The sequence below is a fragment of the Accipiter gentilis genome, chromosome 2 (genome assembly GCF_929443795.1).
Source record: "Accipiter gentilis chromosome 2, bAccGen1.1, whole genome shotgun sequence".
NCBI classification, from domain to species: domain Eukaryota; kingdom Metazoa; phylum Chordata; class Aves; order Accipitriformes; family Accipitridae; genus Astur; species Astur gentilis.
In genome coordinates, this window is record NC_064881.1 from 29027395 (window position 1) to 29042819 (window position 15425).

The window sequence follows — 15425 nt, forward strand, 5'->3', positions numbered from 1 at the left end:
GTCAGCTTGGATTGCATGAGATAACATCTGCAGTGAATGGGCTCACTGAGCATAAAAGCCTACTGGTGGCTTTTAGTTGCTGCCCAGCAAATGGACTTCACATGTTTACATCGAGTGACAGAATCTGGGACTCTTCATTACCTATCCTTGCTTACTGCAAGCCAGTCTCCATCATGAATTTGTCAAAATAACCTCAACTCTTTAGTTAATGGCACAAACTTGTCACCAGAATGATTGTTTTGGGGGGAAGATTTAAGAATTCACTTCTCTGATCCTTGGCAAGCTACGTTCACTTAGAACAGCAGGGATGCCTTTAACTACTACTGTATTTCATTGGAGGAGTGTATTAGCAGGGAAGACTAATTGTTGCATGCCTCCAAAGGCTGTCATTATCTTTTCATTTGTAGCTTTTAATTAGTAAGACTGCCATGGTGCCTGAAAAGCAGCAGAATGGTAATGCTTTGATCAATAGGTATCTGAGTATCAGGGTAGTAAAATTATTTAAATTAAAAAAAACCAAAAACCCACAACACCACCTTTCTTCAAAGTTGATAAGCCTGTAAAAATGTTTTTTCTGGTAGCAGTGTGCAAGATTTACTTGACCCACCATACAAAATGCCACTGGATGATGGTGGAGGTTCTACTCGCAGATCCCAGTTCCTTTTGTTTGCTTAATAGACTAAATGATTTGATGTTAAGTTAGCAGTTTTTCCTTTTGCTTATTTACAACACAGATCAGTGGTGGGAGAGAAGAACCTCCTGTTGTGCCTGGAGGCATGTGTGTCATCCATGCAGGTGGCTTTTTTAAACATTTGCAGCGATGGCAAGTGATCTCAGCTTATTCAGGGCACAAAGTTATGTTGCTGGATGCTTCTCTTTACTCAGCAGCAGCCCTCTACAGGGATGTGCTGAAAGTCCCAACACTACTCAGGGCAGACCATTGCAGTCTGCAGCAGCAAGTGTTTCTGGGGCTCTGTTCCTATTGCTTGTTATTGTTGTGCTACCATTAACTTACACAGATGGGAAGCTGATTGCAGTAGGCAGACTGGTTAGATACGTGTTAAGTGGACAGCAGGTTATCTGGTTAAATGTGGGGATGGCGTCTGCACTGAAGGAGCTTTTGGTCTTTCCAGGGGTAGAGTTGGGTTGATCTTGGAATAAAGCTCCTTAGAGCTGAAAACTTTTTTTTTAATTTAAAAAAAGAAGCCTTCCCTGTTGAGAACAGTCTGTGATATTTGTACATGATTAAACAGCGGCCATGGGGATCTAAGTGTTTCTACTAGATTAACAGATGACCCTGATGATTTAAGACTCGTACTTCTGTTATTTGTCGAGTTACATGGCCTTTCTTTAAATATGGATACACATTCCGGTCTTGGAAAGGGAAAATTATTCTGGTTATGTAAATACTTTTGCTAATAGTATGACTTCTTGGTTTCTATGAACAAAGTACCATGTTAAAACTTTCAACTCTGGTAATTATACCACAAAATTTACTAGCTTTGCCTCTCTCAAACTTTGTATGAACCACTTCTAAAAAGGCTTTACACTGAAGCTGCATTTTCTCCTGCTTTTGGGCTGCTTTCCAGCAATGAACATTATAGGCATTATGCTGCAAGCTTGTGTATACCTGCACATTATAGCCATGACCTATGCCATGTGCCAGCCCAAGGAGCAGTTGAAAATCCCTGTTGGACTCTGGAAAAAAATCTGTTGTTCATCACATGCTGGGGTGATCTGTGAAATTTTCTTGAGGTTTTCTGAAGGCTGCTTGGTGATGTGCACCTTCTGCTTTTCGCGGTTCCTCCTGCTGGCTTCAGTCAGAGGATCTGGCTTTAGGTGCTGCAGAGCTCCTCAGGGTCTGCTGGGTTTCCTAGAGCTAGGTAGAAGCTAAAGTGGGAGGCTAATTTAATCTCAAAACACTAGTGGATGAATCCAAGCTGATCTTCCCTCCCCCCTCCCCCTTCTTTTCTCTCCCATGATTTGTCCTACTAGTGTTCCTCTGAGTAGTATAGTGAGGGATGTGTAGTAAGACTAACCTGCAATGTAGGACTTGTCTTACAATCCTGAAACTGATAGAAGCTGTCAATCAGTAGCCTGATTAAAGGATATCTTCAGTATCTGTTGCCACAGAGCAGAAAATAGTCAATGCTGAACAAACAAAAAAAACTTTTTCAGGTCTACAGAGAGCAAAGTAATAGGGAAAATAGGGATAGAAAATCTGCAGGGAAGGAACGGAAACCTGTAGATGGTGTCTATGCACATATCTGTTACCGCGTGCAAAAAGTGCTAGGTATGTCTGTGGTTCTCTTGACTGACCTACAGGATGCTTGGCAGAGATCAGAAAACCTGCTTGGTTATGTATGCTGACTGCTCCCAACTCACACCCACTTTTAATATAAACCACAGCTTCCTTCTGGATATTGGTATCTGTTAAGCAAATGTTTAATGGAAAAAATATTAGGAAATCAAATGGGAGAGATGGTGATCTTCAATGTTTCTACGTAATTATTTTAGTGATGAATGTTTGGGGTCCCTTGAGGTGCATAAATGGCATTTAAATGCCAACATGAACCTTTAGAACATGTGAAAACTTGTTCCTGCATCCAAAATTGATTTCTGAAACTTAATTGTGTTTCATTTTGAGAGTCTTTGGAGAATACCACAATCTCAGAAATATGGATTGGAAAAAAAATCCAATCTGGCTGTTGATTAGATCCAAGAAGAAGGATCAATTCATAAGTAAAAAAAGTTTTGCATTGGTAAACACTTCATATGTTTGATTTCAAGAACTAGACTGATATAAAAACAGGTAAGGTCTTGCACTGCATCACTGTATAGTGATATGCAACTACTAAGAACAGCTGTAGAAATCCTCTCGGATCGCATGTAAAACATGCCAGTATTTGTTCCTGGGGTATGTTTAACCAGAGAAGATAGGTTGGAATAGCTATTTGTCTTGTATCCCTCCCTGGACACTTTTCATTACTGGTGTCCTCTACCTACGGCTTTTCCAACTGGAGACGTGGCCAGTCTAAGTCGATTGCTGCTGTTCTTCCAGGAGGTTATCACCCCTCCGTTTGGGGGAATGCAGAAATGGCTGGGGGCGGTCCATATGTTATCTTGTATCAGGGAATTGGAGCAGGTAGCGCCCTTAGCCTAAGCTGTTGCTGGAGCTGTTACCTTTATCTCCAAGATGGTGTTATGAATTAGCAAGTGCTTGTAGCATCTCAGTGCAAAGCCAGCAGGGTTAGCCTGAATAGCTGGAGTTTTAAACAGAGATGTCTGACTTCTTAAAACAGATAAGGAGCCTGTAGAAGTAATAAAAATAGAGGGTTGCAGGGGGGGAAGAGGACTGAAGGGGAAGCACCTTTGCCTCACCCAATGCTGCCCTACCGAAGCTGAGGGAAAGCCCATGGCGGCTCAGCAGCAGGGCCAAGTGGCTGGGATGGGGGAAGACTGTGCTCTGGGACACACAGGTAAAGCTCTCATGGCCCACCACTGCAAATTCTTGTGGTCCATCTCTCACCAAGGCAGAGGAACTTCAGTTTAACAGCGATACAAGGGCCCTATCCTTGCTTCAAAAGGAAGGCTAGATTGCCCAAGGCATCTGTCTCGTGTCTGTTTACTGGTGGTTTCTTGTTTGGTTTGGGGGATTTGTTTTTTTTTAAACAGTGATGCAAGCTAAGTCTGTCTTGCCTTACTAAATTGGTTTACCTCAGAAAGCTGCGTCATGGTCTTGTATTCTGGGAGTTGGGCTTTTTATCCCCCCTAATAAGAATCAACTCTGCAAAGAGAACTGGAAAAAGGTCTCTTTCCTTGCTCTTCATATGAGTTTTAGAAGTAATGGAGTTGTTTTCATAAGGATTCTAGAAAAATTTTAACTATTCTATAGCTTAAGTTCTCTTACAGAGTTCTGTTTTCTTATCTCAGATGCACAAATTACTCTTCTTGGTAGCTTAAGCTGGCTGGCCAAAAGTATTAATGATGCTTTCCACAAAGCTATGCAGTTGCAAATAGGCTGCGGGGTGTATCTAGTTCAATGAAACAGGGTAGAATTTTTCTTTATTAAATGTTATGCATATATACGTGCATCTAGTAGTAGCTTGAAGCTCATGGATTACCTGACATTTTAACAGAAAGAGGATATTTGCTGGAACTGCCAAATCAAAACAAAACAAGGGTCTGTTAACTAGCTACAGTTTTGTGGCAATTTGAATAAGGCTATGGAAGACCTGACTAAGCATATCAAAGTTTCTAACATCTTCAAACTGTGAGTATTTTGGGTGTTAGAGTGTTTTTTGTATTACTCCTGGAAAAAATATATTAATTATCATGGCATTAATATTGCTTTAAAGCAAGACAAGCATGTCCCCTTGTGGCATTAACCTTTAACCTGTGGCAGTTGCCATTGACTACAAAAGATGCTGTGTCTAAAGAGTCTATGAAATATAAGTAAATAAAAGCAAATACTGCTTTGCTAGCACTGCTGGCATGTGTGGAGAGCTCCTTCCTCAGATGTATTTGGCAGGTAACTAATAGAGAGCACTGACTTACAGCTTGCATCCAAATCATGGATGGGCATATCTGCCATGGATTCATCTCCCTACTCTTTAGCTACATTTAAAACTTTGGGGTTGTAGACAGCAAGTGATGGCAATAAGCTTCAAAGCTGATGGTGCACTGAGGGGGAAGAATTATTTTCAGCCTCCTTAATGTCATAAGGTGAGCCCTGGTTCTTGTGTTTGAGAAGTTGAGTAGGAAATAGGTATATTGACTGTGGTAGTATTTTGTCAGAGATTAGTAAGATTATTAATAGTATGGAAAAGGCATGCAGGGAACCATTAGTGGGAAGTGTTGTATTGTGATAAATTTGTATGGAGATGCAACTCTACAGCATAAAATCTTACCTTCCCGTAGCTGTTTTCCTGACAATAGTCTCAAAATGGATATAAACGATTGCAAGCATCATCTTTGGCATTTGACCATCTCTGCTATCTAGTGGAGCCACCAGTGAACAATTATTCACAAAGGTACACAGGAACACAATATTGTGGGGATAAACAAGCATTATAAGCTGTTCCTATGGGAAAAAAAGCTCTCCTTCTGGACATGGATAGCTGTTCGCTGTAGAAGTAGTAGTGTTAGGCCTCAGTCAATTGCATTTGTTTAGTGAAACCCCTTGAAGACTTCTGGCTGAAGGGAAACCATAAACATCGGTATGTTGTGTCCAGGAATGACTTGTCTGCTGGATTTGCTTGTTGCCTGCTGTGACTGAGCTACCCCTTCCATACTGTGCAGTATGAAGATGGCCCAGGGCTTTGCAAGTAGTGGGACCTGGGGAAGGGCAAGACTGAAAACAGTGGTAAGAACACACGCTTGGAGGCAAATGCACCTACTGGACTTAAAAGTGCAGAGGAACTTAAGAAGATGAGCTTTAATTTAGAGAGATTGAATACAGGCTAACACTGTAGGACTTGTGGGGAAGGAAGATTCCACAAGGCATCTTGGGACAGTAGCCTTTCGGCTAAACTTAATCTTCATGAATATCGTTTTAGCTAAAGATTTAAACATAGATGTAAGCAAGCAAAATAAAGACCGATAGTCCCCAGCAGAAACTTTCCCACGGTTATTTTATAGCCATGACTTTGGGGAACGGGAGTGGAGGTGGTCTGGGAACTACCTTTCTAGTATGATTTGAGGAGGCTGTCCTAGGTCTGAGGAATAGCATGAAATGGTAGGTGCTTGAAGCCATGCTCAGGAGATAAAGCAAAATTATGAAGGTGGCTTTGAGCAAGAAGTATGGGCTTTGGGGGGTGATGGGACAGTATTTGCTTTTTTTTAACTTTAATCTTAAAATTGTGTAGTAAGTAGGAGAAGCCAGTGGCATCGCTCAGTGTTAGGACAACTTCAGGGGTAAATGGCTTATGTGGATCTACCTAGTAACAAACTTGTTAACTTTTCCTTTAGAGCCTTTGAGAGTATGTGTGGCTCTGGCTGTACAGGAGGTGTGTTTGTCTCTGATCTCCAGGGACACTCTCTTGAGACCAGTCATGATTGCCAGAGTCTGGAGACAGTAGTCTTCAAGATACTGTGTGCACCCGTCTGTTGGGCTGTTAGGAGAGGCTGATCTACCCTGGTGTAGTTTCTGTTGTTGAATTGCTCTTGATGCCATGGTGATGGGAGCGTTACAAGTGTCTAGTTATGTGGCCTGAACTGATATCTGCCCAGGGCTTTAAGAAAGGTTAAGGTCGTATAGCCAGTTCTTGGCTCTCTTCTGCACTAGTTTGGCTTCTGATTGCTTCTATCTTAACTTGTGTTTGTAGTATGCAGCAGAGGATGGACTTGTACACACAAATGATCCGGCCAGGACAGTGTCTAAAGAATGGATTTGCATTTAAAGGCCCCAGCAGTTAGACTTCCTTAGAGAAGGTAAGGATAATGAACCCCAGGAGATGGGTTTGGGGGTATCATAGTGTTTGCTTCAGATAACCACCACACTCAACATGATTTTTCATTTGCTGCCCTGGGAACATGGCTACTCTTTGCTATGTCCAGAATGTCAGACTGCAATATGTAAGACCTTGGCTACTAAAGATATCATTTAAAGGATTTTGACTACTCCAGTCTTGTTATGGGCTGCTACTTAGCCTGCTTCCCAGGGCTCCAAATGCGTGCTACTTCAAGCTTTACTATCAGTATTGAGAGCCTCCAGAAAGCTCCCCAGAGTCAGTTTTCTCTGAGGAGCAAAGTGCAGAGATTGTTATTCTCCTAGCAATGCACTAGGATATAGTGTTGGTTAGGCAGAATGAACTACTTTCTTAGGTAACTACGGAATCTGATTTCTAACCCTCGTGCTGATGTGAAATTGCAGCAACGAAGTAGACTGTGTTTGTATAACTGGCTGCTACTCTCTTGCTTTTGTAAGCTTTCTGATCAGGCCACTTCAGCCTTTCAATCTTGGTTTACTTGACTTCCTATATAGGAACAGTCAAAGGGTAAAGTCAAAGCATTTGTGCAGAAAAATGCAAGTTGAACTGAAAAGCAGTGTATTGATGGCTGCACAATGTGTTTTATCATGTGCAGTGGTCTTAGAGGAAGATATAGAAATATATTTATGAAAAATGCTTCTGTAATCCCTAGTCTTTTAAAAACACCTAGTGAATGAAAGATAAGATTTCTTTTATGCCCTTTTCTTTCCTCTCTTTCATTCTTCCTCTTCTCTGACACAAAGGCAACTTAGCCCAGGGTGTCATCTACTTCTGGGCAAAATCTTCACCTACAGCATCACCTTGCTGTGATCTGCTCTAAGAGTCCTGCAAAGTGAAGTACAGCATGTGTAAAAACAAAAGTGACCATCTCAGCTAGCTGGTTAACAAGCCGACTTTTGGCTGGGCTGATAAAGCTAAACTCCATCCCTATAACTAACAGTCTGAGGCCATAGTTAGGTACTTAGTAGCAATCTGGCTTAAACTGTGCTACATCACTTCCCATCCACCTGTAGTTGCTTGTTGATGGTGAGCATTCCCATGCAGTGACCTAGGCTGGGAAAGCTCATCCAACTAGCAGAACCCATGGGCCTTGTCCTTCAGTCTGTTTTCAGGCAATCCAGTTTACAGCTTAGTTGTGCAAGTACCTGTGTCAGCTCAGAGATGGGAAGGTAGAAGTGAGCAAAGTGGGCATTGACAGATAGTAATGGCATTGCCATGTTGGAGTTGATTGTAAAACTTCACTTTGAATGCTAAAAGGTCATGTAATATTGAATAAATTCTGGCATACTCTTAGTGAAACACTGTTTTTGCTAACAGAAAATGTCATTGAAATCCTGTGTGTGCAAGGTGAAAACTAAAGCTTTTGATCCTTCAGTAAAGATTTGAGATTTTGGAAATTAAGAGATTAGGATTTGCTTTTATCGTGGTGTTCAGTGACCTGCACAATTCTTTCATGCAGATTCCTCTACCCTTTCTGATGTTTTGAACAAACACAGCGAGCCTACCTGGAGATTTTGATTATGTTCCCAGTTTTACCACTGCTCAAGCCAATTGTGCTCAAGAAAAATCATCAGAACTCTGGAAATCGGCAGATGGACCTCTAAGTGTTTTAACGTTAAAGCACAATTTTCAGACACGCGCACACAGACCACCAAGCCCTTCACTGAGAGCACAGGTGCTGAAATCACGCAAGTCCTTGAGGGTTGTTTCTTGATAAAGAAAGTATTAAGCTGCTCTTAACACAAAATAGTTTAGCCTGAACCTACAAAGTCTGATCTACTGCATTCTTTGAAATCGCAAAAAAGTCTTTTTTACCTAATTTTGCACATAGTTTAAAGTTGTTCTTTTTTTTAAAAAAAAAAAGTATTTTAAGACTTCTGATTGTGCATTTGACATTTTTATAAAAAACTTGTTTTGTACATATTTGTCTAATCTGTGCAAAAGAAGCCTCTGTAAACTATATACAGGCATGTTTTACACAGTGCAGAAATAATTAGGAATGTGAAATGGATTATCTGAGGAAAAAGTGCTGTAACTTTGTAAAAATACAAGTGTGGGATATTAAATGCTTTGTCTCATTCTTATCTTATATGCTCTCCATATGTACTCGGGTATTTAAATTTTAAATGGTTTAGAGAAGTAGGCATTTTCAAACTTTGATCACATTGTTTAGTCAGAAAATGAGAACTGCAGTTAACCTCTCTCCTGTGATATTGTTTTTATTTTTCCACTTCCTGCTCTACCCACCATGCTTCATGTTTAACAATCTCATATTTAAGAGAAGGAATTGTGATCAGTTGTAAGACCCAGCACCTTGTCTGCTTTAAGGAAGGGTCAGGCAGGGACAGTAGTTTGAATTTGGTCTCTGAACTAGAGTGAGTATACTTTGACTCTAACCCAGCACAACAACTGTCACTCATAGCAAAGCGTGACCTCAGGTGATGTACCTGCTCTTACTTAAATAACTGATGTCTTTTAGCAGTCTATGGTCTCCCTGCCTGCCCTGGGACCGGACTTCTGTTAGTGGTTAGGGTACAGCATCTTTCCATGGCGATTATATTCGTTATTTGCCCTGAACAAAGGGAGGTGGGGGAAAACAAACCCTGAAATAAAGAGATTTGTGAGGCTAACAGTTGCAGATGGGATGGGTTCTCTGGCATGTTCAAAATAAATATTACGGAACTGAGGGCTGCAAGCTGATCTGTTCCTAAAATTGGCCACAAGCAACTCTTCTCTGCTGCAAGTTAGAAACTATCTTCCAAGTGAAAAAGTTGCTGCCAAACACGATAAGGTACTTGGCAAACAGACCTGTCTCATGATTTAAAAACACACAAATCCACAAAAATGTGTTTGGTTATACTTCTGGAGGTTGACATGGGAAAGGATTTATCTTATGGACTCTTCCTTGCTGGTCTAGATTCTGGAAAGCACAGCTGGGCTGCTACCATCCCAAAGCCCAGAGACAGGCACTCAGAGCTGTGTATGTGCTTTAGTGCAAGACTAAAACACGTCGATGGTCCAGGGTAGAGGCCCTGGGAGCTGGGACCTGCGTCTGCTGGAGAGGCTGAGCTCAGTATCAGGTTCTGCTTTGTTTGTTCTCCCAGTGTATCTTTTATGCCAAAGGGCTGCACCTTTGTGCTCCTTCATTTGTGTAATCTCTTAAGAAGAAAACAGGCTTTTGCAACATCGCAGCCTGAGAAGGGCCTCAGTCCACCTTGTAACCAACGGTTGCATGAGAGAAATCTTTCACCTCTGTGGTTGTTAGACTTGGGGGGACTGCACAGGCGATGTCTGGTTTGGGTCCCCAGCAGCTTTGGAGCCTGTTTTGCTTTCTGTTCTTCCCTGCCTTTTCACCAAACTCAGCAGAAAGAATGGCAAAATGTTAGGATGTAACTCATCCTGTGGTTCCTGGGAGGCCCTTGGGAAACCTCAACAGTTAAGACAGAGTTCCTGCAAAGCACTCTGGCTATGGGTTGCTTATGTTCCCCCTAGAGCAGTATTTAGTTACTATGACACCAAATCCACAACAGTGCCTTGGTATCTCTGAAAGTAAGTACAAGGGAAGGAAAAAAAAAAAGGGGGGGGGGGGGGGGAGAGTAGAAAAACTGTTCCAGACAAGGCAAGTGATAATGGAAATGAGGCTAATTAATCCCCCCCCCCCCTTTCATTTTTTTTCCCCTTTTTTCTTTGCTCTTCTCTTTCCTGTGTGCCATCCTCCCGCAATTACTACAGCCATAGTAATCTAGATTTCTATTTTCTTCTGGCAAACTTCACACTGTTACAGGCTGAAGTATTTGACAGGGCATTCTTTTAAATCACTGTTCTGTAAACATGAGTACATTGAACAGGATTAATTGATGCAAAATATTTTAAAATGGTATTTCCAACTTTTCCTTCTGAGAAGATGGTTGGGTCTTTAATTTTGGAGCACGATTATAAATTAATAGTTATGCAAGTTGAAAATTACCCTATATAAGCCACTTGGGGTGTGATGGTGGAATAGAGTCTTTGCATATTAACTGCACAGGAATATCCCAACTGAGCAAATACAGATAGGGAATGAGTGGATGGGAAGCAGTAGGGCAGAAAAGGTTTGGAAAAATAAACCACAAACTGAATGCAACGATAATTAAATGCTTTTAAAAAGCAAAGGCAAACACATGTTGGGTTGCACAAATGGGCCTTTTGTTTGGGACGTCCTTGAAGTTTTCTGAGTCTTCTATACAGTGCTGGTAAAACTTTAGCAAAAAGTTACGGCCAGCAATTGGCACAAAAATTGCAGAAAGATGTGGACCAACTGCAGAGTGAACAGAAGGGATGTGGAAACAGCTCCCAAGGGCCTGCCGAAGGCATTGGGATTGCTTAGTTTGGTGAAAAGGAGGCTGAGGAGAAGTGTGAGAACAGTATATTGAAAAATACGGCTATGAAGAGAATGAATAAATTCTTCCCATTGTGGATGGGACCAGGGGAGAGGGATTGAGTTACAGGCAGGGATTAAGGGAGGCATCGGAACAACCTTCTCATACCAGCAGTAGTTAAGTACTCATCTGGACTGCCTGTGGAGGCTGCTGAGTCTCCACCCTGCTAATCTTTTGGGATGGTTGGCCAAGCACCCATCAGAGATGGCACTGGTATAGCTGATCCCACTGCCGGGTGTAGATGTGGACAAGATGTCCTCTTCAGGTCCCTGCCAGCCTTGTTTTCTACGATGACACCGCTTTCTTCTTAGAACCTTGGCCTCTTTATGAAGTTAGATCATATATATTAGGAAGTGTATCCAAGTTGAGTTTTGGGTTACTTTTTGCAATTTTTCTTTCGTGTTTGGGATTCTTTGGGTTCTATTTATTAAGTTCAGAACTGAATCCTTTATATTCTTTTTCAATAAGTCTGTTTTAATTGATTACAACATTAAATTTCATTTAACCTAAAGCTGAGTAGTGTACCATTCCTCAATAATAATGGTTTTATGTTCTAGAAATCAAACTAGAAATGAAGCGATTCCTACAAAAGGGGAAAATGTGTATATTCAGTTTTCTTCTTGCAAGATTAATTGGGAAATCTCACAGCTTTGATATCTCTGAATATCTCAGTTAGGCAGATTCTCAGCTGGGGGCGATTTTATTTATTTAAGCTGGAAAGCCTGAGACTCCATCAGTAAAGATGAAAGTCCAGTTCTACAATGTAACTTTCTCTGAGGCTAAGATTATTGATTGAACTGGAGATGTGAATCTACCACTTATGTATTCAGATCTGTAAATAATACGTAATATGAAGGCAATAACTGGAATTAAAAAAGATTGTAAAAATATATAGTATACTTTCATAAAGACTATATTTATTGTGGAAGAAATTCACCCTCTGAACTACAGTCTTAGTAAAACCAGGTTTTAAATCTAATGGCTTTATATGTTTAAAAAAAAAATAATCTAATCTGTGGAAGCATATTATACCTCCCACTAGCCTGGATAACCTAAGGAATGACAACCCTGTGTACCCTGATGGTAAAAGTGTGCCCAGTATTCAGGCTGCTACAAGTTTGTCCTGTTTCTTTTTTTTTTTTTTAACTGAGTCTCAGCAGCATGTTGTCTTGTATTTTAAAACTCCCAAATTAAAAATCTAAAACTAACTATTTATATACTTTATGTAGTTTTTGTAAGACCTTAATGTTAAAGATTTTTTTAAATAAGCTTTTGTCTAACACTTAGGTTCTTTCTGTGGTCAGTATGTCAGCCTGCATGGCATGAGGTTACACATTTTAACTAGGAACACTGCAATCTTTTGAATGGTTTTCAACCAAGAAAAAATAATAAGAATTCTATCACAATTTGTTTACTATGAAAATAATGCCCCACATTTAGGGTAGGATTTTTTTAAGCCTAAAGGAGTTCCTAAAAATTCCACCCTTAAATTTTTATTTTTCTATTTGCACTTTTGCAAGATGAGGGATAATCTCACTATAACATTTTGCAATGGCAAAAGCTGTAAGTGGGTGTTGGGAAAGGCTGGTTTCCACACTCCCCATGGGCAGCTATAGAGAGCTCGGTGCTCTTTCATTTTTGCCAGGTCTGAAATTTCTCATCCCAAATTTCCTACCATGCATCCTGAGCCATGAAAACCAAACAATTTTTAAACTATCCAATACTTTAAATCTTTAATTATATTTTAGTCTGTGGGTTTTGGTTGTTTTCCAAGATTGCACTGAAAATAAATATACATTGATTAAAGTAACTTGCAAAGGAGTACCCCAAGTCTGTGAACACAAAGCAGTTTTAACCCATAATTAGTAACTTGCCAACCAAAGCTGTGTATGTTCTGGTGTCTGAACTGCAGCAGTGCCGTTCTCTAAGGAGACATCATTCATCAGGGTGCTCTTATCACTGCTGACAGCCTTGAACACTAGGACTGCTGTACTTCGGGATCTTACAAGTGCTGAGATCCTAAAAGCAATGCTGCCAGAAAGCAGCACATTGCAATGAAAAATGCGATCAATGCCTGCACTGCCTTTTTTTTCCAATAGTTTAACACTTTCAGCAAGGGACCTTGTTAAAATGCAGAGCTGGTAGGAACTGGCCACAAGAATGAGAAGAGGGGAAAGACTCTAACACCCGCCCTGTAATGAAGCGCTCCAGGGTGGGTTGAGCGTGAGGATGCCCTTTTCCACTCTGCAACCCACTTCCCTGAGTAAGGACTTTCTGCCTTTTTTGCATACTCCCACCTATCTCTATAGACCCTGCTCTTTCTCCGAGGTCACCTCCTTGGCCCCTCTGGAGCTGGGGAGGGAGTAGAGCCAGGCTGTGCCCCTCATGGGGGGAGAAGGGCTGACAGAGGGGCAGTGCTGGAGGGAAGGGGGCGAAAGGCACGGTGCGGAGACCCGAAGCACCGGGCATCCCACGCGAGCGCTGCGGGTGGCACGGGGCAGGCACAGCCTGCTCCCCAGCATCCCCCATCCAGCCCCGTCCCTCTCCGGTCCCGTGCCTCAGGGAAGGAGCCCATGTGTTTGCCGGCCTTGCTGCCACCTCAAAGCAACCGGTTATTTCAGTGCGTGCTCAGACATCATGTTCGGCTCGTGGATCCACACGGACCTCTTTTTTGTTGTTGTTTAATCATTAATCACTTGAATGGAGATGTAAACAGCCGCTCTGATCTGCATCCTCGCCCGCACAGGGAGCCAAGCGTTCCTTTTACACACCGCAGGTCAAAGATGGGCTACTTGGCAAACAAGCCTGGGCAGTCAGAGCGAGCGTAAGCGAGATGAGCTTGCTTTCATCTACCTTTGCCACCTCTGCCCTGCGTGGTTTGAGAAGCCGATGGAAGGTCATGCTGTGCTAAATTGGAAACAAAGAAAAAAAACTTGTTTTCATGGTGTAAATGGAGCGTGGTGATAAAAAATGTTCTCCTGTGGCTCTTGCATGGTGCATGGCTGTTACTTGGCTTAGTACCTGCATCTCCCCAGGGGATGTGTAATCCTGGTCTGCTGCGGGAGCTCCTGTGACGAGACACTTCAGTAATGGAGTCAGAGCAAACCCTGCTGAAAGAACGCACGGCCAAAGCACTGGCTACAGAACTGAGCTGGAAAACAGCTGAAAAAGCACCATGGCCACGCTTAGAAAAGTTATTAAATACCAACCCCACTGCTTCATTTACTGCTGTGACAAATATGGCTGCACGCGTCAGCCTGGCTGGGCTTGAGGGAGAGGACCGATTGAGTGGCAATAAGTGAGCAAGGAGCCCACATGAATGAACCCCAGTAAACCATAGCCTGACTGTCTCTGCCTATGAGATGTCTGAAACACAGAAATATCATACCCAAAGAAGGGCCCGGAGACCCAAACTTTGGGGTTTTTTCCAACCTTAACACTCCAGTTAATGAAAGATATCACCTCTGCCTACAAGGTATGCCCCCCATTCACATCCTGGGGACCTGATTTCATAGCATGAAAGCAACCCCCTCCAAAAATCCCTTCTTCCTCCCCAACCGTGCTTGCACCCAGGCCTGTGCCACCGCACGCCGTGTTGGGTCCTGGGCACAGCTCTGAGGGCCCAAGGGCATTCTTGGGCATACAGAAGGAACGGAGACCTTTAACCATTGTAATAGTTCCCTATCACTGATCACAGTTTGGAGCTGGATCAACAGCGGTGGCCACGCAGCCAAGGGAAGCCCCGCTGCAGAGCCAGGAACGAGCAGGGAGTGGAGGTTGCACCACCATCAACACTGGACTGTCATTAGAGCATCACAGGATCCCAGGCAACGAAACAGCCTGAAAAGACCCAGGGAACATTTAGGGAAGGCCAGCTGGAGGCACGGCACTCCGCTCTCACCCTGATGATAGCACTAGCACATCGAATTGCCCCACACTCGAGGCTTCCCGTGATGGGCAAAGCTTATCCCACCCGGTCTCTTCGCCCCACAGAAGAAAACCAAATGCAGGAGTGGTTTGGACCACAAAGGCTACGAGCCTTGTCTACCCCAGCAATTGACAACTAATCTCGTACTAATTTTTGAGCCTGACTGGTGATAAAAGAGCGGTCCCAGGCTCACCACACTCATGGACCCTGGGGTGGGAGTGCAGAGGCCCTGCTGTGAATTACTGCTGGAGTTTGGGGAGGGGGTTTGGGCAGGGGCTGAGGCTGTGCCAGCCCTGCTGCAGCCGGATCCCCGAGGAGGAGGGAGGGGAGTCCTCTCTCACACACAGCTGCAGTCACATTTAGCAGCAAGAGCCCTCCGTGACAGCACAGGAATGAAATAAGAACACACAGAAATGAGCACAGAGAAAATTAAAGATGGCCTAGATTAATCAGCAAGCCTGGTTTGCTTTTTAGAGAGCTGTTACACGTTGGTGCCTGTAGAGAGAATCCATCACTGTATAATGAAGCATCGGCAGCAAAAATGGGATTTTGTGCGTGCTTGCTCTGTGATCTCTAATGTCAAACCCC

General features: G+C 42.7%; 1 protein-coding gene across 1 annotated transcript in view; it reads left to right on the plus strand.

Annotated features, from left to right (window-relative positions):
- ESRP1 (epithelial splicing regulatory protein 1) overlaps positions 1-8268 on the plus strand; it is a 33689-nt gene extending 25421 nt beyond the window's left edge. Inside the window, exons 14-15 of the mRNA XM_049822299.1 lie at positions 6327-6432; positions 7951-8268. Of these exons, the coding sequence (XP_049678256.1) occupies positions 6327-6417 (91 nt within the window). The 3' untranslated portion in view covers positions 6418-6432; positions 7951-8268. The remainder of the gene's footprint in view (positions 1-6326; positions 6433-7950) is intronic.
- The last annotated feature ends 7157 nt before the right edge of the window (positions 8269-15425 follow it).